The following is a 21,547-nucleotide window of genomic DNA, read 5'->3' as shown; positions in this document are numbered from 1 at the left end:
CGGCTACGTTTTCTAAATAGTGCTTATCTTTTAGAGATTCATACTGAGCTACGTAAGCATGGGGTGATGTCAAGATGTCTGGCGAGGATTCGTCTGCTCTAAAATACTGGGCAGAGACAGAGTGAGTGAGAGAAGATGGGCTGTAAGTTGATGGTTGTGGAGCTGAGTGATGGGTGCATGGGGGTGCATTTTTCTATTTTTGCCACTTTTATGTGCATTTAAAACTTTACGTGGTAAAAAAAATTAGAGAAAAAAAGCAAAATTAATTAATTGGAAAAAAAGCAGTGATTCCGTGTGAACCACCTGGTGGGCGATAGAGACAGGTTTAAACCTTTTGCCCCAAGACCTGAGCACCAGGGTTCGGGCTGATCCCAGCTAGGAGCTGGGATTGGTGGAGGGTCTTTGCTCAGCTGAGAGTGGGAGGCGGGGACCATGCGCTCCCTCCACGCCACCCCTCCTCCCCCGCCCATCCGTCCCCCATACCTTCCACAGTTCCTTCTGCTCCGGGGATGAGACACGGCCACAAGAGAGGAGAGAAGAGACCATCAGTTTCAAAGCAGGCTGTCCTGCGCAGTGAGCGTGGGGCACGCGCTTACCTTCCTGCTCCCTGCGGTGCGAGGGGAGATGCTGTCAGGAGCACAGGGCACACTGCACACACGTGTACACACCCCCTGACACCCACACACCACACCCTGGCCTTTTCCTGAAGATGACCCCAGTTTTTGCCCTCCGCACTGGGTGCTGGCATCCGCCCGCTCTGCCCACCCGCACAGCCTGGTCTGGCCCAGCCTCCGGTCCTGCCACCTCTGACCACCCCCAGGAAACCTGGCTCAGCTGCTGGTCCCCTGTGCTCTGTCCACCCACTCCACCCGGGGTCCAAGTCCACGCAGGAGGCGCAGCCCCCCCAGGCCCTCCACGCTCCGTGCCCAGGAGGGAGGTCCACGGGGTCCAAGCCATGCCGGCGTTCGTGTCCTTCCTGTGCACCCACTCCCCACAGCAGGTGACTGTTTGGCCACCAGTGTGTGCCCCCTCCCCGGCGCTTGGGACAGTGCAGGGGACAGTGCAGCGCAGGAACAGCGGCTGCCCGGGGCAGTGATCACAGGGGCTCTGAGGTGGATTCCTGGGGCACGGTCGCTCTGTGGCCTCGGGGTCCTCATGGAACCTCTCTGGTCCGTTCTCGGGAGGCCCAGCTCCCAGCAGCAGCCCACTGCCCCGGGAATGGGCTCTTTACTGCCAACCCCGCGGGGCAGCCCAGAGGCACAGGGCTGGAAACGAAGGGGTGCAGCTCTCCCGGGGCCCCCAGAGGGGCGCGGCCCCAGCCCACAACCGGGCATCTCCCAGGCCAGGTGCACGGAGGGGACGGCCCCCCAGCATGACCCCGGTACTCACCCCTCGGACTTGTCCACTGCCTCCTCCGCGTCCGACATGGTCTCCGCTTCCCTCCGGAGAGAAGAACAGTCAGCACGGGCGGAGGGCTGGCCTCCCGGCTCTGCGAGGAACGCTGGGCCCGCAGTCCACCCGAGACGCTGACCACCCGCCCCTTATCCGCCTGTGACGGCAGCAGAGCCCGCTGCCTCCTCTGTCGGGGAGCACAGCAACCCCTGCACCACGTGGTGACCGTCTGAACCCCAGCCCTAAGCCTCCCCAGCCTTGCCCAGCGACCAGGGGAGAAGCTCTGCCCCATCCACGCAGTCTCCCCTGGGAGTGGCCCAGCGTGGCATGGACGGTAACTAGGCAACAGAAAGGAGCAAACCGGGGGGTGCAGCCGACACACCAGCCGAAACTCCCGGGAATTACTCTCCCTGGGGGGAGGAAAAGCCGAGGCACGTGGTTCCACCCAGAGATGGAACATTCTCGAAGCAGCAAAGCTGTAGAAATGGAGAACAGATTGGTGGCCGTGGGGGGCTGGGAGGGAGGTGGGCATGGAAGGAAAAGGCACACGAGGGACGTCTGTGGCTCTAGAACTGCTCGGTATCTGTGGTGGTGGATCCTCGGGCCTGCACAGGCTAAAGCGGAAGGGAATTCCACCCTCGCGCTCACACACACAAAGTCGAAGGAGAGCGGGGAATCCGTGTACGATCACGGATGGTGCTTCCACGTCCCGCTGTGATGTGGTCCTGGCTGTGCAAGCGCTACCGCGGGGGACACTGGGAAGTGGGTGTGGGTCTCACGGCAGCGTGTTTATCTACCCCGGCTCAGTAAAAAGTCCAACTCGATGGAGTTTCTCTGGGGAAGCTCTCGTTTTGAGATTCTCCCCCTACTACACTAGGAACAGAAAATCAAGACTCTCCTGTCAGCTGAGCATTGGGGCAAGTCTTCCCAAAGCGCAGAGTGGCCGCATCCTGGCTGCCCAGCCCAGAGGTCTGTGAGGACCACGCTGACACCGAGGAAAGCGTTTTACCGTCACTTCCCCGCAATGACGGGGAGAAGCCAAGGGAGCGGTGGAGACTGCCCTCACGGGACTGGGAGGCTGACCTGGCTTTGAACGCTGGCTCCGCCTCACATTTGCCTGTGACCTTGGAAAGGTCGTTGACCTCCCTACACCTCAGTCCCCTCTTCCCCGAAGGGGTGATGCCAGGCTGCTCCTGGCACCCGGCGCTGCAGCCACCAGCTTCCGACTCAGCCTGCGGTGACAGCGGCACGGAGAGCGGTGCTCACACCCACACCACCTGTCCCTGCACACCCCACTGTCCCGGCCGAGACCCGCCCCAGGCACCCATCTGCGGACACGCAGTGAGCCACGACTCTGGCGGGTGGCGTGATGTCCACTGCAAGGCAGCCCCTCCGAGGCCGAGAAGTTCTGAAGGAGCCTCTGCCCCGCGGCCCCTCTGGCAGAAGACCGCCGCAGCCTCCGACCGGCTGCTCTTTTGAACCTGGCTCAGCTCGTCCAGTCCTGCTGGGTCAGGGCGAGCGCTGCAGCGGGCCAGCCCCCCTCGCTGGAGTCGGTGGGGCAGTGAGGGCGGGGCCAGGCACAGGGAGCTTTGCACAGAAGCTGGCTCCCCCGGGTGAGGGTGGCAGTGGGTGAGAAGAGGAGATGTCAGATGTGTAGGGTGTCCTGAGAAGACATACCCCAGAGGGTCTTCAGATGGGGCCTTGCGGGGAGAGTGGCAGGGGAAGAGCCCCCAGCCCAGAGGGGGTGGGGGTCTGGCAGATGAAGCACTGCCTGGAGCCCCAGGGAAGTAGCCAGAATCAGTGGCCCGAGAACTGGGGAGCCCCTCCCTGAACCCCGGGTGGAGTCTGTCACCTTGGCGCAGGGAGGTTTCCCAGGGAAGGTGCGTGGCCAGACTGGGGCTTGGGGTCTCTCTCTCCTCTCCTGCCCGCCCGCCCACCGGCTCAGAGCCATCGGGCACAGCCCCGGAGACCGCCCCCTGCTCCTCTGAGCACTGTCCAGCTCCTAAAAATAGCCTGCCGGCCACGGGGTGTGGGAGGGGGGCTTTCAGCAGAGGAGGCAGCCAAGACAATTGTTCAGGGGACTGGGGACAGGAAGGCGACGGGCCCGGGCGGGGCTCCAGCTTGGAGGCCGTGGAGAACCCGGCAGGCGAGGTACCAGGATGCCCACGCTCGGGCCCCCACCTGCCACCGCAGGCTGATTTCTAGCCGGTCTCCCTCACGGCCAAGAGAGTGGGGGCACATTTCTTGGGGAGTAAAGCAAAAATGATAGAAGGCAGAGAGGATGCTGGCCATGCGGTCAAAAGAGCTGGGTTTAAAACCCAGTTTTTGCTGTGTGACCTTAGTTAAGTCACTTAACCTCTCTGGACCTCAGTTAACCTGTCTATAAAACAGAGGAATGGGGGTCCCATCCCTCAGCCCTTGTCCCCAGCATTCAACTGGCACCTTCCTAAGCCTGCAGCTGTTAGCCCACCAGCAGAGCTAGGCCAGGGGCAGTGGGCAACTTGATCCTCTCAGATTCCTCTTCTGCCAGGAGAGAACGAGGCCTTGCCCTATAAGACCCAAGACCCGGGTCAGAGGAGGAATTCAGGAGGTCAGGTGCTTCCCAGCTGCACTAGGACAGGAATGTGCTTTGAGATTCCCCGCGCTCCAGGCAGCCCCTTTCCCAGTCTGTCTTCAGCCTGCCCAGGAGAAGAGGGAATGGCTCTCCCTCCGGAGGAGCTTAGAGCAAGCGCTCTCCCGGGGTGTATGGAGGTGGATGGGGCAAGGGTCACACTCGCAGGGACCCTGGGGTGGGGGGCAGCTGGACTCAGGGTTAACCCTCTAACCCAGTGAGCTGGGTTCACCCCCCATGAAGGGGTCTCCCAAGGGGGTCTCTCCCCATTGCTCAGCCCGTGCCCTGCCTGGGGAGGGGTGCAGTCCTGGGTCTGGGAGGGCGGATGAACCCTGCCCGTGTCTGCCTGGAGGGGCCTCCAGGGGCCCCTGCTGCCTCAGGACGGTGTCTGAATTCCGGGAAAAGAGAATTCGGCCACAAGGACTGTTCTGACTGATGAGAACAAAGCCTCGCTCTGCTCTCTGGGGGTCGAGAAGGACCCCTTCCCCGGGAAGCCTCAGGGGCCCTCTGCCTGGAGGGGGCGTCCCCATGGGTTGGAGCATCAGGTATTCAGAGGCCTGGCAATTATCTATCCCTCCTGCCAATGAGGAAGCTGAGGCCCGGGGAAGGAAAGCCGCTCACCCAAGACTTTCCAGCAAAACCACCTTCGTTGACAGATCCCAGACTCAAAGCCAAGCCTCCAACCTCTCCCTGAGGGCCCTTTAAACTAGTCTCAGAGTCCTGTCCCTGCAACACCTCCTCGGAAGCACCCAGGGGAACGGGGCCTCCCCCAGCTCTGACACCCTCTCAGAGAGGACTCGGGGACTCAGGACAGAAGGGCCAGGCCACAGGACACCCGTCCGCTCTCCAGCGTCTGCCCGAGCCTTACCCAGAGCAGGAGCTGCCGAAGACCGGTCCTGCGGTGTCCGCAGCCTCGCAGGGTCTGGACGAGGGCAGGGGATGGAGAGGGCTTTAAGCAGACACGCGGTCGGCCGGGAGCCAAGCCCCGCGGTGGAGGAATGTGCGGCAGGAGACACCCTGGGGGGGCGTCGGGGGCAGGGGGAGCGGGGCTGCTGGCTGTTACTTTGGCAGGTGCCGGGGACAGGGCTGAGGGAACAGGCACCCCAGGCCATATAAGCCCATGTGGTCGTCCAGCTGCTCAGATAAGCTATTTAAAACCAGGACAGATAGGCAGGGGACAGGAGGCAGCAGGCATGTAACACAAACCAGCTGTCCCTCCTGAGAATCCCAATACAGTGGATGCCAGCGGCGGGGTGGCAGGCTGGGGGCAGGGCCGGGGGCGCAAGGCGCTTGGTCAGTCTCTGGGCGGGGGTCTCGGGAGCAGAGGCGGGGCTCGTCTGCAGCTCGACTGAAGTGATGCTGTGGATGAAGGCGCCTTCCAGGCTACTGACCGCTTCTAGCAGGACGAGCAGCCTTGTGGGGGAGGCAGGCTCTGCTGGCCTCAGTGAGCACATCTGCAGAGTGGGTCTTCTCCTTGACCCCCAAGCCACGTGGCAAGCCCTCCTTACTGGGCAGGGGTTAAACCCGATACAGGAGGTCAGGTTCAAGGTCGGACATCCAGCCAAGAATGAGGGTTCTCCTCAAAGAGGCAGCTGGTTGAGTGGAGGGGCAGGGAAGACGGTTGAAGTTCACTCCACTATGGCTTTAAAGTTAGGCCACACGGGACTATCATCTGCTAAACCCACTAGATCACAAGGTCCGCGAGGCCAGCGTCCAGGGCTTTGGAGTTTGCCTGCACATACGTGGCTGCCTTGGGAGCCACATGCCGCGTCCACCGCCGACGCCCTTGAAAGGGTCCTCCACATGCCCCGCCCCCACTGTGCTATCAGACTCAGCTGAAACTGTCCTTCCATGGTCCCCGGTGGCCTCTGAGCCCAGTGGTCTGATTCCCCACCTCCAGGCTCAATCCCTGCCATGGGGCCCTTTACGCTGCCAGCAGATCCGGGGCGGGGCAGGCTGAAGCCACAAGCCTGCTGCCGGCTTCCCGGGGATCAGGGAGGAACAGTGAGTGCAGCCAAGCTGTCGGGAAAGAGGGGGGATGCCCCACCCCCTGTTCTCCTGGTGCAGCCCACCAGGACCTTAGCCTCGTCTTGTGTCCTGGCCTGGAATCTCCTGGAATTTAGGAATCGCTTTTCCTAAGCCCTCCCTTAACTTGAGCTACTTCAGTGCGTTCCTTGTGAGCTCAGCAATCCTTCAAGTGGGACGTAATTCGCTTGCACGGATGCCCGGGACAGAGATCTGGCCACCTGAATCCCCACAGGGAAAACCTGGTAGGTTCTTGGCATCCGTGGACTGACTGTGTGAGGCTCTCAGTAAGTGTCCTAAGGTGGGAATTTGACTCGGACCGTGGGTGGCAGTCGCTCAGCCGGTGAGTCTAACCCCCCTCCAGCCACCACATCCGACCTGCCGTGGACGCCCCGTCCCTGCAAACAGATGTAACGTCACCTCCTCGTGCTGACGGTAGAGGGGAACGAAGAGAAAACAGACGGTGCTTGGCCAGAATTTTACTGGCAGAAGCAGATGCTGGTTACGGTGCTTGCACATGTGAGGACCCACAGGAGAGGCTGCTGGTGAGGTCCCGGGTCTCCGGGCAGGAAGGCAGGCAGGCGGGGCCCGGAGTGTGGGTGGGAGGGAGTGGGCTGTCACCTCCTCGAGGGGCCTCCCCCCACCTTGTCACCCAGGCACCCCCAGGCTGCACACTCTGTCCTCACACTGTCGCCAGCTGAAGTCATCCTGGGCATGCATCCACCCCCCGATAAGGGTGCGTGCAGGGTCCTCGTGGGCGGGATGCACGCGTGCAAGGGGGCAGGAGTCGTGGGGTGCTGTCCCCCACACACTGCCCGGCAGTCGGCCCTTGATGGGCACCCCAGTGCGCGGGCGCGGGCACCAAGGGCTCCACCCCCGAGGGCAACAGCTACTGGACACCCAGATCCCCAGGGCCAAGCGGAGCCCCTCGGCCCGCTCTCGGGTCTCCACGCTGGAGGGAGGGTTTAGAGGACAGTTGTGCTGGACAAATTCACCTGCTGGGACTTTCCCAAGTCTAGAACGAGAACATTCAAAAACCTGCAGGTCGCCTGTCTGAACCCCGAGCTCCTGGCAGGGCCCGCGTCTCTGGGCAGTGTTTGCCCCGCCCCCAGCTTCGTCCTGGAACTCGAGTCGGTAGTGGGTGCGGGCGTCCCAGGCAGGCCCTCCAGGTCCTGCTGCCCCCCGGCTCCGGGCAGCACAGGGCCGGCCACAGGAAGCCCACCAGCGGGAGGCGGGCCAGCTTGGGGTCACGGACGGGGCCTCCTGTGCCCTGGACCCCAGGATGCAAGACAGGAGCCTCACTCAGAATCACAGAGGCTGGACAAGGCTGGCCGTGTCTGCCCCACAGGCTGGGGGGCCTGGTGACCCTTCCAGCTGTGCTCTGAGGAGCCCTGGGGTTTCCCAGGTGGGCCTAGGCCGGGGGTAGAGGGGGCGTGGGCTCTGCACCCGTGTTCCCGCAGCTGGCTCCGGGGCACTTGGGAACAGCGTTCTAATTTAGTTCTAACGATTAAAAATACACACACACACACACACATACACACACATACACGTATGCTTGTCCGCACACGTCTACCTTTATCACTACAGCACAAAAGGCTTTGACAGGCACCAGGCTTTCTGAGTTTGCTTTGTCCTAGATTCTCAGCTGGCCCAGTGTCTGCCAAGTCCACAGGAGCCATGACGTTAGAGGAACAGAGGACCAGATTTGGGGATCGTGTGTGTTGGGATGTGACTGCAGGCCTGGCACTGTTTGCGGCAGCTCTGCCCCCCTCAAGTCACCATGCTAGACAACTGGGTAGCAACCCCCTTAGACGTGAGGACAAGTGAGGAGGGCAACGCCTCCCCCCTGCACGCCAAAACAGCCCTCCCCGCACACTGCGGACGGTCCCCATTAACAGCAAAGCCTCCGGGAAGGAAGCGTTTTTAAAGTATCATCAGTCACTCACACCTGAGAGTGAATGAGTTTATCACCTCTTTCCTGAGAACAGCGGGAGGGGAGCACACGATGGCTTGGCCAGAGCACCAGGTGGGGATGTGAGGGAGAACAAAGCAGGGGACGGGGCCCAGGAAGACAGTGCGATGCTTCCAGCCTGGCCGAAGTGGATGGACCAGCCTCTGAGAGGTACACGGAGACACCTGCTGGGCTCGGACCAGGCAGGGACCCGGGGCTTCTTGCAGGACGGTGCCCCTGTCCCTGGAAAGGGCCAGCAGGAAAAGCCGTCTCTGGACAGGACGCCGAGGCCTGAGGTGCGGACGAGAGTCGTGCTGTGCCTAGGCCGGCGCTGGGGCCCAGCATCCGCTGTGCCCACAGCAGGACAAGGGGCCAGGCACACCTGCCCCAGAGGCTGGGCAGAGAAGGAGCTGGCGGAGTGCCCCCGACGTTCCTGGTCCCAGGTCCAAGGCAGAAAGGGAGCGGGGTGATGAGACAAGGCTTCTCACACCTACAGGGCAAAGGGCTATTAGCACAAGACGGGTTCCTAGGGCTGGACAGGAAGGACCCCTTTCCCCAAGCCCCGCGCCCACACTGGGCCAGAGGCCCCAGATCTGCTGGTTGAGGGGGGTAGGGGCTTGCACAGCTGTGGGGAAGCGAAGCCAGCGGAGGGTGCAGCCAGCGTTCCCCAGGTTGGGACAACCCAGCCTGAGAACGGGGCTGTGCAAACACAGGCCAGTCGGTGTGAGTGGCGCTGGGCATGTGGCGTCTCCGCAGGGCGGCCACCCCTGCCCTCACCTTGGCATCCAGGGAGTCCACTTTCTTCCTCCACTGGATCCTCCTGGCGGCTGCCGACTCTTTCTGCTCCTCCTCGTTGCAGGCATCAGGGTGGAGACCAGAGGCTCAGGCTTACGGCACAGGGGTCCCCAGACCCCTCCCCCTCCCGAGGGAGGACCCCAGACCCCTCCCCCTCCCAAGGGAGGACCCCAGACCCTCCTCCTCCTCTCTGCCTTCCAGCCCGCAGGCTTATCCAACCCCGTTCCCACGCCCAGAATACGTCCACTACTTTTGGGGCTGCCCCCCCTCTGGCAGGTCATTCTGCCATGAAAGGGCCCGTGGTGAGGCCTCAGGAGGTACCTGCGGGTCCCCATCTCCTGACTCCTGAGTCTTGCTGATCCACAGGTTGAGCCTCGATGTCACAACCCCCGAGAGCCGCAAGTTCTCCTGAAAAGACAGCTTCCGTGTCGGGGTCGGGTGGGCATCTCCAGGGGCCTGTACCTTGCCCACACCCATCCAGCCCAGGGCGCCGGGCCCGCCCCCCCTCACTGGGGCTGTGCGCACAGCCAGGGGGACGGGGGCTCACGAGTGGCAGGGAACTCAAGTCAGCGGCAGGTTCTCCCAAACTGACGCACGAAGACGCAGAGCTGTGGCACTGCCCAGACCAGGGGCCGGGATTTGCAGACACCTGAGCCACTCACCTTCCGGCTGGAGGCTGCTCCTCCCCGGCCCTGACCCACCAGCTCCTTCTCAAAGAGGCGGCGCTTGCTGGCGACGTCCACGGGAGCCACCAAGAACTCGGCGCGGGAGGGGCCCGGAGACCTGACTGACTCCGAGCTCTGAAAGCAGAGAGCACAAGCCGTTGACCCTTGAGGATGGGCGCTGACCACGCCCACCACGCAGGGCAGGCGCCCGGCCCCACCCACCTGTACAGCCGTGTGGTATCTCTCCAGCTTCTGGCCCAGTGTGAAGGAGCTGGCTGGGATCTTCATGCTGCTGCTGTGGGACGGAAAGGTAGGACAAGACGAGCCAGGTGAGACCCCCCCGCCCCAAGGGAGACCAGGCCTGCGCCCACACCCCCAGCGCTTCGGCATGTGGCCTCAGTCGCCGAGCGAGACCATGATGACTCGGCCAAAGTGACGATCTACAGACTCCGGGGACTCCCCTGTCCTCCCTAGAAACAGTCCATTCAGCAGGACACCGGCCACCAGGCTGCCCCACCCCCGACCAACCCCAACCTGTCCTCAGGCCACCGGACGAGCGTACGAGACTCATGACCCGGCGGTGCCTGCCCTCCTGACACCACGCCGAGGAGCCGGCCAACCGGACACCGTGTGGGTCATACTCCATGCCTTTCCTCATGCTGTCCCCTCGATTCAAAGGTTCCTCCTGCTGGGAAATCTCCCTCTAGTTCAAGTCCTTTCAGATGCCAATCGCTCTGGGACAGAGTCCCCAGCTCTCTGAGGGCCGAGCTCCCGCAGCCATGAGGGGCTCCAGCCGTCCATTCCCATGCCCGTCCCGGCACCTCCGTGCTGTGGGGCTCTTGCACATTTCATGTCTGATGTGAGCTGCTCGAGGGCAGCAGCATGTCTCATCCACCTTGTACCCCAGCACCCATCCCCACTCCCAGTCCTCGCCCAGCACTGCTGCCCTAGAGATAGTCTGGGGGCAGACGGATGCAATGCATGAGCATGAAACTCCCAACGCATGAGCACAGCTACTCTTCAGACCCCATTTGTGGTTGTTGTTGTTGTTTAGAAAAACACACAGTCCTCCAGCTGCTTGCATGGACGCTGTGGGCGGAGGCAGGGGTAGGGGGGAGGTGGAAGCGCTCGTCAAGCTTGCAGAGTCCCGGGCGCCCCGCCTGCTGAAGCGGCTTCATCCCGTTCCTGCACTGGTCAGTCTCCCTCCACACCCCTGTGCCTCGGGACAGCCCCGCCCAAGCCCCGCCTCCTCCAAGCAGCTCCCCCCATCCCTTCCCTTGCGCCACATCTCGGGCCTCAGTCCCTCCTGCTAACCCTGCAGCACAAGCAGGACGGAGCAGATGGGAGAGGACAGAGCTTCCGGGCCCCTGACCTGCGGGTTAAGGCTGCCTCTGAGTGGTCTCTCCGGGGGCTCATCTGAAACGAGAAGGAAGGTGCCCACGAGTGGGGTCAGCCTCGGCCTCCTCAAGGGAGGGCTCAGCTGTCAGAACACATCCCCCTCCTGGGGCCTCCCCCCCGCCTCCGTTCAACCCCCAGTCCAACCCCCATTAAAGGGTCTGGGACACGGCCCCACCCACCAGGCCGGGTCAGCAGCCCCTCCTTGACGCCCCCAGGTCTTCTTGGGGCAGCTGCAACCACCTGCTTCCTGCCTGCGTCCCCACCACCCCGAGCCCCGTAGGGCAGGGCAGGGACAGGCACCGGCCGGCAGCAGGTCTCCCGCCTCTCCCCAGGGCCTGGCACAGCGCGCGGACCGTCAAAAAGTGAGTGAGTGACTCAGTCAACAGAGAAACCAGGAGTAAATTCTGCCGTAAAGCGACAGGACCAGCCCCGGTCCACGTGATCTGTACTCCTGGGGCAAGGCAGGGCGGCAGGCACCGGGACAGCCCATGGCTCCCCCCACCTGCCCTCCCGGAGGAGGGGCTCTCCCCGCAGTCCGCCTGCGCCGCCCTCCTGTAGGCTAGCTGTACCCACCACCTGGGGCTGCTGGGTCTCGTCCACACCCGCCTCCAGCCATTAACCGGTGCTTCACTTGATCCAACCGCATCTGCTCTCGGCCACCGTCGGGCACCCAAAAGCCCTGTGTCTGCTACAACGTCCCTGGTGTCTAACCCAGGGCCCTGGGCCGTAACGGGGGCTGCTTTCCTCGGCATGCCCTCCAGCGGACGGGAGACAAAGGGACCCGGGCCTCACCCGAAAGGAGATGGTCCTGGGGCTGGAGCGCTTCAGGGAGCTGCTGTAGGTGGCCTGGGTGGGCGAGGGTGTGTCCGCCTCGTCCTCCTTGCTGGGGATTTTCAACTGGATGGAGAAGAGGGAGTATCACACGGAAGGCCAGGGCACCCCAATCCCGAGCTGCCACGGGGCACCACTGGCCTGGCCCATCCCAGGAGCTGCAGGGGGGAGCAGGTAGCAAGACAGCCCCGTGCCTCCTGCCCCTCTGCTGTGGGGAGGGCGGACCCAGTCCCGGGGCCAGGCCACGAGGCAGGGCTTTCAGGGGGACTTCTAGAAGGATCTGAGGATTCCCACGGGTCCACGAGGGCCTGCAGTCTGGGCCCTGGCTGAGGATGCGGCACGGGGTACCAGGTGCTCCCCGGTGCACAGCTGATGCCCCCGCCCCCGGGTCCGCTATCCTGACCGTGGTGGAGCAGGTAGGGAGAGGGAACTGCCGAGGCCGGCCTAGAGGCGGGAGGACAGGACTAGAAGGGAGGGCGGAGGGCAGGGGGCGGGAGGGCAGGGGCACCGCCAACCTGGAGAGTGATGGGTGGGAGGTGGCAAGTCCCAGCCGGACGCTCTGCCCCCTGCCCCCGCAGCCCCGCCGAGGGCGGGGGCTCCTGCTTGGGGCCGGCCCTCCCCTGCCCCTTGGGGGTGGACAGGCTCTGCGCAGAGGCTGGCCGCTCCTGGGCCCGGGGCTGCCCTGGGGCCGCCGCCCTCGCTGGGGCCCGCCGCATCTCAGGGGCCGGGGTCTTCTCAAAGACTGCTGCTTTCTCAGACGTCAGTCTCTTTTCTGAGTCCGACGTCTTCCCTGGGGAGGGCAGCTTCTCCAAGACACTTGTTTCTTCCAGAACCAACGTCTTTCCCGAGATGGTTCTTTTCTCCAACACTGCAATCTTCTGGGACACAGACACTTTCTCAGGGCTGGCAGTCTTCCCGGAGGTGGAGACTTCCTTGGAGTCCAGGCTCTTTTCGGGCGCTAATGTCTTCTCTGGGGCAGAGGGCTTCTCTGAGTCCCCCTTCCTGCTGCATCCCGGCTCCCTGCCCACCAAGCTCTCCTCCTCCCGGACCCAGGAGCTCTGCCGCTCCCGGCTCAGTCTCCGGCGAAGCAGCAGCCCCATCTCCTTCTCGGGCGCTGGGGGCAGCTGCCCCGCCTGCCCAGTGCCCGCGCCATCCTCCTCCTCTGTGTCCAGCTGCTCCCGGACGGGGGCCTGTGCGACCTCCGCCTCCCGCTGCCTCTGCCTCCGCTCCTGCCGTGCCCTGAGGACGGCCCACACGTCCTCACCGCTGGAGTCTAGGGGTGGTTGGGGGGAGACCTCCGTTTCCTCCACGCTCGGCAGTCTGAGTTGAAAGATGGGAGATGGGGCGGGAGACAGAGTCAGAGGCCGGCAGAGGTGGGAGATACACTGGGGTGCCCTCCGACCCAGTGAAGATGCCTCTGGGGCCACGTGGGAGGTGCGAGGAAGGAAGGCCGAGGGCCCCACCGGAACCACCATCGCTTAAATCAGGAACCCTTTTATCTGCTTTACGCATCGGGCTTCTGAGGTATCCTTTGAACAAAGCACATGATGCTTTTCAAAGAAATGCATAAACCCCTGAAAGGTGCGACCATTCCATGCTCAGCCCCACTCAACAAACACCTCATCTGTGCCAGGCCCCGCCCCTTGCGGCTTAGATCAGGACCAGAGACAGCCAGGGAGCTGCCACAGGTCACACAGCTAATGGGCGGTGGAGCTGGGAGTAGAACCCAGGCCTCTGACGTGCCTCCCAGCCCCTGTCAGCCACTGCGTGCAGCTCAGGACGCACACCTTGTGGTCCCTCCTCTGGGGGACCCAGGGGAACAAGGGCCCTCAGCCTCCAGCAAAGGAGCCTCTTCCGTCCCCACCACCTGCTCGCCGTGCGACTTGGAGCAGGTTAGCAGGTTAGTTCACTGTCTGAGCCTGTTTCCCAGCCTGCAGACTGGGCTTGTTCGGAGGCGAGAGGAGACTCATGGCAGGAGCGGGCGCCGTCCTGACAGACAGGAGCATCCGGTGAACAAAGCCCTTCTCCGCCTTCCCCTCTCGACCCTCAGATCTGGTGGCCAGACCGGCCCCCGCGCTCCTGCGGTCAGAGGCGGACCACGGAGGGTCCGGGTTAGAGGGAGGCAGCCGGCTTGAACGCAGAGAGTTGGCCCCGGGGCCCGACAGATGTGGACGACACCCGTGGCCCCCGCTCTCCGGGTGGACAACCCGTGTGCTCTCTGACCAGCTTCTCCACCTGTGAGACGGGTCAGGACCCTCCCTCTCGGGAGCCTGGAAGGACTGAGCTACGCTCACAAAACGTCCAGCAAAGGCTGCGCGTCTCATGAACACTGGTCTCACTGGCTGTCCTGGTGAGGGTAGGACCCACGGAAGTCCAGCCTGGTTCCCGCCCGTCATCCGGGACCGGGACACCGCCTCCCCACCCCCGCACCTCTCTGGGGCCGCCGCGTCTCCGTCCTGGGCCGGCTGGGCCACCTGGTCGTCCGTGGTGGAGCTCAGGCTCCGGTGTCGCCGCCGCCGTTCCCTCTCCTGTTCCTCTTCGTCCTCCAGGGTCCACTGCCTGGCCAGGCTAGGGGGGGACAGGGGTCAGTGCAGCCCACATGGCCCGCCACCCCAGCCTATGCAGCGACACCCCCAGGGGGGCGCTGGGCTGGACTCCACCCTGGACCCCCGAGGTGGATGGGGGCCCCTGCTCTGCGGCGCCCAGGGATGTGGGAGGGCAGGTGCAGCTCTGCCTGAAGGAGGTGGGTGAACCTGACAAGCTGCCCTCTCTCTCTGGTCCGGGGACTTAGATGACATCCCTCAGTGGACAATCGCAGAGAAACGACCTCAGCTACACAGCTCCCTGTGGGACTTCTCGGCTCTCCAGAGGGGGAGACTCCCCACTGAGACCGGTTACAGCCGGGGAGGGCCCGGCAGCACTCCCTTCACCTCCCAGGAGCCCCGGCAGCCTCTTTGGCTCCCGAGAACCAGCTCTCGGGTGCCGGGGGCAGGGGCCACACCCTGCTTTTGGTTCCTGCATCACAGGGCTTACCAGCCAGCCACCCCCGCCGTCAATCACGCAGCCACCCAACCTCCTGTCCCTGCAAACAGCCCTCCCCCATCACCTCCACCGCCCTGCCCACCCGTCATCCTTATCCACCTACCTCCCCCCAACCCATCCCCACCCTCCATCCCAACCAAAGAGCAAATATCCCAAAGGAACTGTGCTGGGCCAGCGCCCCGTCGGAAACTGCGGCTTCACAGACCAGGGCAGGGCCCCTGCCTCGGAGACACCTGCCAAATACTGAGAAAGACAAGTGTGTCCACCAGTAGCCCCCCAGCTCTGCGCAGGGATGGAAGGGTTACTGGGGCCGCAGCGTCAGCAGAGGCCCCAGCAGAGCCTGAACGTGGGCTGGATCTCAGGAAGGGGGACAGGCCAGGGCCGGGAGAAACCCGAGGCCCAGGCAGAGGGGAGGGACGAGCAAGCCTGGTGGTCAGAGGTGGGGGCTTGCAGGGCAGGGAGGCCGTGCTTCACCCAGAGCCGCAGGAGAAGCTTAGGCCGTGAGGGCTGGGAGTGGCCCCCCAGTGATGTCTGGGGCACCGGTCAGAAGGGCCTCTGCTTGGCCCTCCTGCCCGCAGGCAGGTCCCTTCCTTGCCTCCGTGTTCCTCCCCAAGAGGAGCACCCACACGATGGCCCTGATCTTTTATTCCAAGTCCAGCATCACATCTGCTGATCTGATCGTCACTAAACTCACACGTTTTGAGCACTGTCTACAGGCAGGCAGGTTCCGGGGACCGGGAAGGAGCCCGACGGGGTTCTGCCCTTTGGGGCGCGTGCCAGGTGGGGGAGTCAGACAGGGAGCAAGGAGCCCGCCCGTGAACAAAACATCAGGAAGAGACGGAGGACGAGAGAAGGCGCCTGGAGCGGAGAGGGCCCCAAGGACCAGAGGGGCTGGGTCTGGTGGCAGCGTTCCGGGGTGAGGGGGTAGCACAGCACAGGCCTCGGCCGGATGGCTGTGCTCAGGGGCCGGGAGCCAGGGCAGAAGGGACGGGGGAGAGCATGGGTTTATTTCAGGGTGTGGGGAGACACTGGATAGTTTCACACCGAGGGGGACATGGTAAGACTTATTATGGTCACTATTTTAAACCTCTCCAGCTGCTGTATGGTGACAGGACTGCAGAAGGCAAAGGAGAGGGACTGGGCTGGGGGTGGGGGTTGGGGGCCTTGCCAGGGCGCAAGCTACGGTGATGTTACCTGGGGTGGTGACCGTGAGATGGGAAAAGTGATGGATTCGGGGCACATTTTGAAGACAGAGCCAACTGGGTTTGCTGATGGGCTGGATGGGGATGAGGGGCGAGGAAATGAGAAAAATCAAGGAAAACTAGATTTTCTGGCCTGAGCAGTTCCTGGTACCTGCTCTTAGAATGCTGGGGACCATTAGGGAGGAAGGGGTTTGGCGAGATGTCCGCGGGAGGAAACCCGGGAGGAGCTGAGCTGGAGAGGAGCCAGCCCTGTCCACACCGCTGGAAGGGCAAGACCACCAGGAGGCAGTGTTGAGCACAGAGGCTTCCGGACCCTTAGAAAGAACCCGACTGGACAAGTAAGGGGAGAAGGGGACCCGAGAAAGAGGAGCTGGTGACGGCCGGCAACTCTGCTGAGAAGGTTTAACAAGAAGAAAAGACACCAAGATGAGACGGTAGCTGGAGGAGGACGTGGACGCCAAGATTGCTGTCTTAATTGAGGTGTCATTTACGTACAGTAAACACACAGATCTTAAGTCATGTTTTCTTTTTCAAGATGGGCAAATGAGGCAGAGCGAGAGGGTACGAAAGGTTTGAAAAGAAAGTGTGAAGAAGCTGCCCTGCAGGGAGAGAAAAGACCACCGGACGGGGCGCATCCACCACGGCACGCGGAACGCACAGGCGCCACCAAATGTGGAACCGAGTGCAAGTGTCAACCTCGGAGGGCAGGGCGTTCCTCCCCCCTGGGTGGGCGGGGTCCGCCAGATCTCCGCCTCGATAAGCAAGAGCGCAAAGGGGGAGCAAATCCTAGGCACCCCCGAACGGCAATCCGCCCATCGCCCCAGGCAACCTTCCAGAACCGCCCAAGTCTGGTGTCAGGGTAGCTCTTGGTGAAAACCTCAGCTCCTCCCGCTCCTCAGGTCTGTACTCCACCTGCGTGGGGATGGGGCAGGGCTCCAATCTAGGACCCACGGCCTTGACCACGGGGTTTAAACCAGATTCCCCAGGGCCTCCATGATCATTCCTTCATTCATTCACTCACTCACTCCACGGGAACCCACGGTTCCTTCTGGCCAGGCCCCAATGCCCCACCCCTTCCTCGCTGCCCGGGTCCAGAGGAGAAAGGTCCACTTCAGCTCGCTTTCCTCTGGACCCACCGAACCGAGTGCACAGTGTGGGGCCAGCCGTGCCCTGCAAAGCTGAGGGACCCCGCCGCCCCGAGGGAGGCTGGCCCACCGAACGGGGGCACCTCCCCCGACAGGCGCATCTGGGCTGGAGCCCCCAGGATGCCTTGGGCCTGAGCACAGGCCGCTCAGCCCTCAGGGGAGCCACCTGTGTGTTTGTGGGACCTGGGACAAGGCGGTGTGTGATCCGTCAGAGCCTGGTCTCGGGAAGTGACTCACCCCAGGCGGGTCCTCGCCCTGAGGGTCTCGGGGCCCGTCCTCGAGTGACCCCCAGCTTTGCCCCAAGACCCCGCCGCTCACCCAGGGGACGTGGTCACCCCTCACCCCCACCCCGGGAGAAACGCTGTCTCCACCAAGCAAAGAGCTCCTCCTCTAAAGAGGAGAAAATGGGGAGGAGAGGGCAGGAGGGGTGAAGGCCAGGCTTCTGGGCGGCTCCACGGGAGCCCCAGGAACAAACAAGCAGCAACGAAGGGCTTCACTCAGGAGCACACAAGTACCTGTTGACTACGGTGACTAACCGATCAATAAATAAGGGCAGGAGCGTGGGCTCTGACATGTGCTCACACAACGCTGGGCGCTGCTCCCAGCGGCTCCCAGATACCTCTGATAAGAGGCCCCCGGCAGCCCTGAGGGACGGGCGGGTCACCCCCATTCTGCAGGTGAGGACTCTGAGGCCATGGGGGTCAATAACGTTCCCAGGACGGGCCAGCCAGTAAAAGAAGGAACGAAGCTTCCAACATAGGCCAGCCTCTTAGGCACACGGCTAAAGGCCGGGAAGGATGTCCTGCCACCTTCCCGGGAGCCCAGCAGCTGAAGAGGCAGGGGGAGCAAGGGGTCCGGGACGGCCTCGGAAAGCGTGGGACCCTCCAGCCCAGCACAGGCCTGAGCTCGTGGCGCAGCCTGGGGAAGCAGGGTTGGGGAAACCCAGCCGCCAACACGTCGCCCTCACGGGCGCCAGGGCCAGGCCAGGGTGGACCGTGTAGGTCCCGCACCCCGGGCAGTCCCAGCCACTGTCACCAGCTGATGCCGCAGCCCTGGGCGGCCGTCCCGCCACCAGCTCCCTCTCAACAGCCCTTTCCTCCACCTCCTGGCCCTCCTCTGGGGACACACATCCCTCTCTTTGCCTCCAGGTAGGACTGCTAGCCGCCCTACTCCGGACCTCACCGGCTCCATTCTTAGGGCAAGGGACCTCCTTCTCCCTTAACTAGTTCTGGAAGACCTTCTGCCCTGCTGCTCAGGCCAGAGCTGGCTCTGCTCCCTCCCAAGGGCCACGCTTCCTGAGCTCTATCCTCGCAGTCAGCAGCAGCTGAGTGCAGGGGTGTAAGTGCTGGCAGCTTTACCAGGAGGACCCTTCTTTCCCCAATTGAATCGCGCATAGGAACCCATTATACGACAGACCGAGGCTCAGCTGCCCTGGTTAAAGCAGGGGAAGGGTGTGAAGGCTGCCCCAGAGCATTCTGTGGAAGCCTGGGGCTCAAAGAGCGAGGATTTGCGGAACTTGGAAGGAGAAAAGGGAGCTCAGGCCTGGCACCGGGCTGAGAGACGCAGTTCTGATTAGCTGCGTGACCTTGGGCCAGTCTGCAGCCTCTGAGGGGGGACAGGCCTTCCACGTGACGAGGGGCCACGCCGGGTGGTCCATGAGGTCCCTTCTAGCCCTGCTGGTCTAGGGAGAGGTGTCAGGGAGAACTGAGCAGCTCGGGAGGTGGCAGGGCTGCTCAAGACCCAGGCAGGGAGATGATTAATCCCGCCCCCCGCCCCCCACCCCCCCCCCGCTGCTCCAGACACACCCCTGGGCCCCCGCCGACGAGCCCGCCCAGCCTCACCCTCACCAGGCCAGCCCAGGGAGGAGAGGGCAAGGCTGCTGACCAGGGCACCCAGCCAGGCAGCTCACCACTGCCCCGCCCCAGGGCTAGAGCGTCTGAATTTCTACTCGCCAAGGACAGGCGGCAGGCTGGCCCTCAGCTGCCCACCTGGGCCCCGTCTGGGGCCACGGTCCTCGCACCCTGCTCAGCGCCCCCCCAAACCCGACCCCGGGACGGCCCGGGAGCCTCCATTGACAGTGACTCACGGCCCTTCCCTCCTGCCAGCTGAGGCTTGTTCGCCAGGGAGCAGTAGGGCGGGAGGGTCCTCGGCTCCAGCTGCCTCAGGGGCAAGCGTTGGCCACAGCTGTGTCTGCCCACAGGGCTGGGGAGGGCCAGGGGGCAGGGCCAGGGCTGGTCCCCGGGGCTTCCCGCTGCCTAGCGATCGCCACCCCCCCTCGGCGCCCCCTGCAGCCACGGGAGACTGGGGCCATCTGAGCAGGGGACCAGCTAAGACCAGACCCTGCTCGCACTTTAAAAGTTCCAGCGCCCCACTGCCACCTGGCGCACACCCTGACACACATCCGGGCATGTCTCAGACACAAAGTCACACACATCCCAGCAGACCGGGGGCTCCTGACTCAGCCATGTCTGCTTTGTGTTTGGTTTTTTTTGTTTGTTTGTTTTTTTGCGGTACACGGGTCTCTCACCGTTGTGGCCTCTCCCGTCGCGGAGCACAGGCTCCGGACGCGCAGGCTCAGCGGCCATGGCTCACGGGCCCAGCCGCTCTGCGGCATGTGGGATCTTCCCGGACCGGGGCACGAACCCATGTCCCCTGCATCGGCAGGTGGACTCTCAACCACTGCGCCACCAGGGAAGCCCTGCTTTGTGTTTTTAGCCCAATGCCCTGCGCTGTGGTCTTCAATGGACATCCAAATGGACTCGGACTCCCAAGGCCCAAACTCGGCAATGTCAGAACTTACCATCCACCCAGATGTGTCCACACTACACACCCCAACAGACAGGCCCCGCCTGGAAGCAGAGACGCTCCCAAGTCAACGCCGGCACCGTGACCCATACGCAGAGTCCAAGACCTTGACCCCCAGCTCCACCCACAGTACAGACCCTCCCTGGGTGTGTCCAGCCTCTGAGGCGGCCGGGCCCCTGTCTAGGGCACCGAGCTCCTCCTTTCTTGGGGCGTATCCTTCCCCTCTCTAGACCCCGCGGGCCCCTCTGCAGCGGGGTGACCGGGCAACTGTGCTTCAGAGCAGTGAGGTCTGAGGGTCTGGGAGGCCCGCGGCCCTGGAGAAGTTCTGGAGCCCTTGGGAAGGGGGTGGGGAGGCCAGAGGCCTTGCTGGGGAAGGCCTGGGGGGGCAGCTCCGTGCCTGTAAAGGCAGCCTGGGCCTCCACCCACACGCCCACCTGAGAGCGGTCAGCTTCTACCCGCTAGAACCTTCCGGGCTCCCATCTACTACGTGGGCCTGTCTCCTGAGGGGGCAGTGCGGGGGGGGGGGGGTCGCAGGTGAAGATGCTCATGGAAGCACCTCTGGGGGGAGGTGCAGGGTGGCCCCAAGGGGTTCAGGGGTCACCAACCACATGAGGGGGGCTGCCTTCTGGACACGCCCCCAGGCTTCTCTGACCCTGACAGATGTCCCGCAGGCAGAGATACGACACCCAGTGCCCAGGCCCTGGGGAGGATAAGCTCACAAATAAAGGCTGAAGCCCAGAGGGGGGCAGAAGCTGTGGTGAGGTCACCCAGCCCAGACCCCACCCCGAAATGCCACACTCAGAACGCGAGCCTCATCAGTGGGAGGGCATCTGTCTCCCCCCCCCCCCCGCCCCGGTGCTGTTCACCAACGCTCCCCGGTGGTGCTGCCCCGCTCCTGGCGCGGCGCCCCCTCCTCCTCCCCGGGCGGGGCCCCTCAAACTCTCTACAGAGAAACGCGGGCCGTCAGGGGGCTTCTCGGGAAATGAGGCTGGGCCATAACTCCAGAACGCCTCCCCAGTGCCCCGAACCGGCCTCTAGGGGCCGACAGCCCACCCCAGGCACCCTGCTTGTGCCTCAGCTCCCAAGGGGAGGAAAGAGGCGGTGGGGCAGACGGAACACCTGCGAGCTGCCAGGTGTGGCCCCGACTCTGTGGCCCCCAGGGGCGGCCAGGCCCCCGGGCTCACCTGGACAGCTTGGCCCAGTTCTTCCTGCTGACTGACATGTCGCCGGAGCCCGGGCTCCCGCCGCGTGCTTCGTGTCCGCTCGGCGCCGCCCCGCGCGCAACCCGCCCGCCGCCGGCGCAGGTAGGCTCACCTGGCCTCTTATCCCCCCGGCCTGCGTCCCGCGCAGCCGCGCGCCGCCTGCTGCCCCGGATTGGCCTGTGGGTAGGCGCGTCGCAGAAGGAGCCGCCCCGGTCCCCGCCCCGGCCACCCGGCCGCGCGCCCAGGACGGGCTGCCGCACCTATGCTCCGACGGACGGACGGGTGGACGAGAGCCCGGGCCGCGCGGGGCGGTGCGGGGCGGGGGTGGGGACTTCCTGCTCGGGACCTGTCCGACCAGCCCGCCCGGCCGCTCCCTCCCACAAGTGCCGCGGCCCGGGGCCGGGTCCCGGGGACCCGCTCTCCGCCCGCCAACCGGCTCGGCCCCGAGAATCCCAGACGGGAGGCTGGCGGGTAGGTGGGAGC

At 64.0% G+C, this 21,547-nt stretch overlaps 1 protein-coding gene across 1 annotated transcript; it reads right to left on the bottom strand.

Annotated features, from left to right (window-relative positions):
- Positions 1–8,288: 8,288 nt before the first annotated feature.
- LAD1 (ladinin 1) lies at positions 8,289–21,145 on the bottom strand. Its single transcript, XM_070046257.1, has 10 exons — positions 21,047–21,145; positions 14,099–14,236; positions 12,184–12,988; positions 11,630–11,734; positions 10,812–10,855; positions 9,662–9,734; positions 9,437–9,574; positions 9,096–9,182; positions 8,757–8,834; positions 8,289–8,469 (listed from the first exon to the last, which is right to left on the bottom strand). The coding sequence occupies exons 1-10, from the start codon at positions 21,082–21,084 to the stop codon at positions 8,464–8,466; spliced, it is 1,512 nt and encodes a 503-aa protein (XP_069902358.1). The 5' UTR covers positions 21,085–21,145; the 3' UTR covers positions 8,289–8,463.
- Between the last annotated feature and the right edge of the window lie 402 nt (positions 21,146–21,547).

The sequence above is a fragment of the Globicephala melas genome, chromosome 1 (genome assembly GCF_963455315.2).
Source record: "Globicephala melas chromosome 1, mGloMel1.2, whole genome shotgun sequence".
Classification (NCBI taxonomy): Eukaryota; Metazoa; Chordata; class Mammalia; order Artiodactyla; family Delphinidae; genus Globicephala; species Globicephala melas.
This window is presented reverse-complemented; position numbering and strand designations above follow the sequence as displayed.

What these genes read in the sequence shown, in the direction of transcription:
- LAD1 (XM_070046257.1), bottom strand. Translation starts at nt 21,084, where the DNA reads ATGTCAGTCAGCAGGAAGAACTGGGCCAAGCTGTCCAG. An exon ending in CCAGGACCATCTCCTTTCGG is followed by an intron (nt 10,856 to 11,629) that starts GTGAGGCCCGGG and finishes TTCTCGTTTCAG; the next exon opens with ATGAGCCCCCGGAGAGACCA. An exon ending in GATACCACACGGCTGTACAG is followed by an intron (nt 9,575 to 9,661) that starts GTGGGTGGGGCC and finishes CTCTGCTTTCAG; the next exon opens with AGCTCGGAGTCAGTCAGGTC.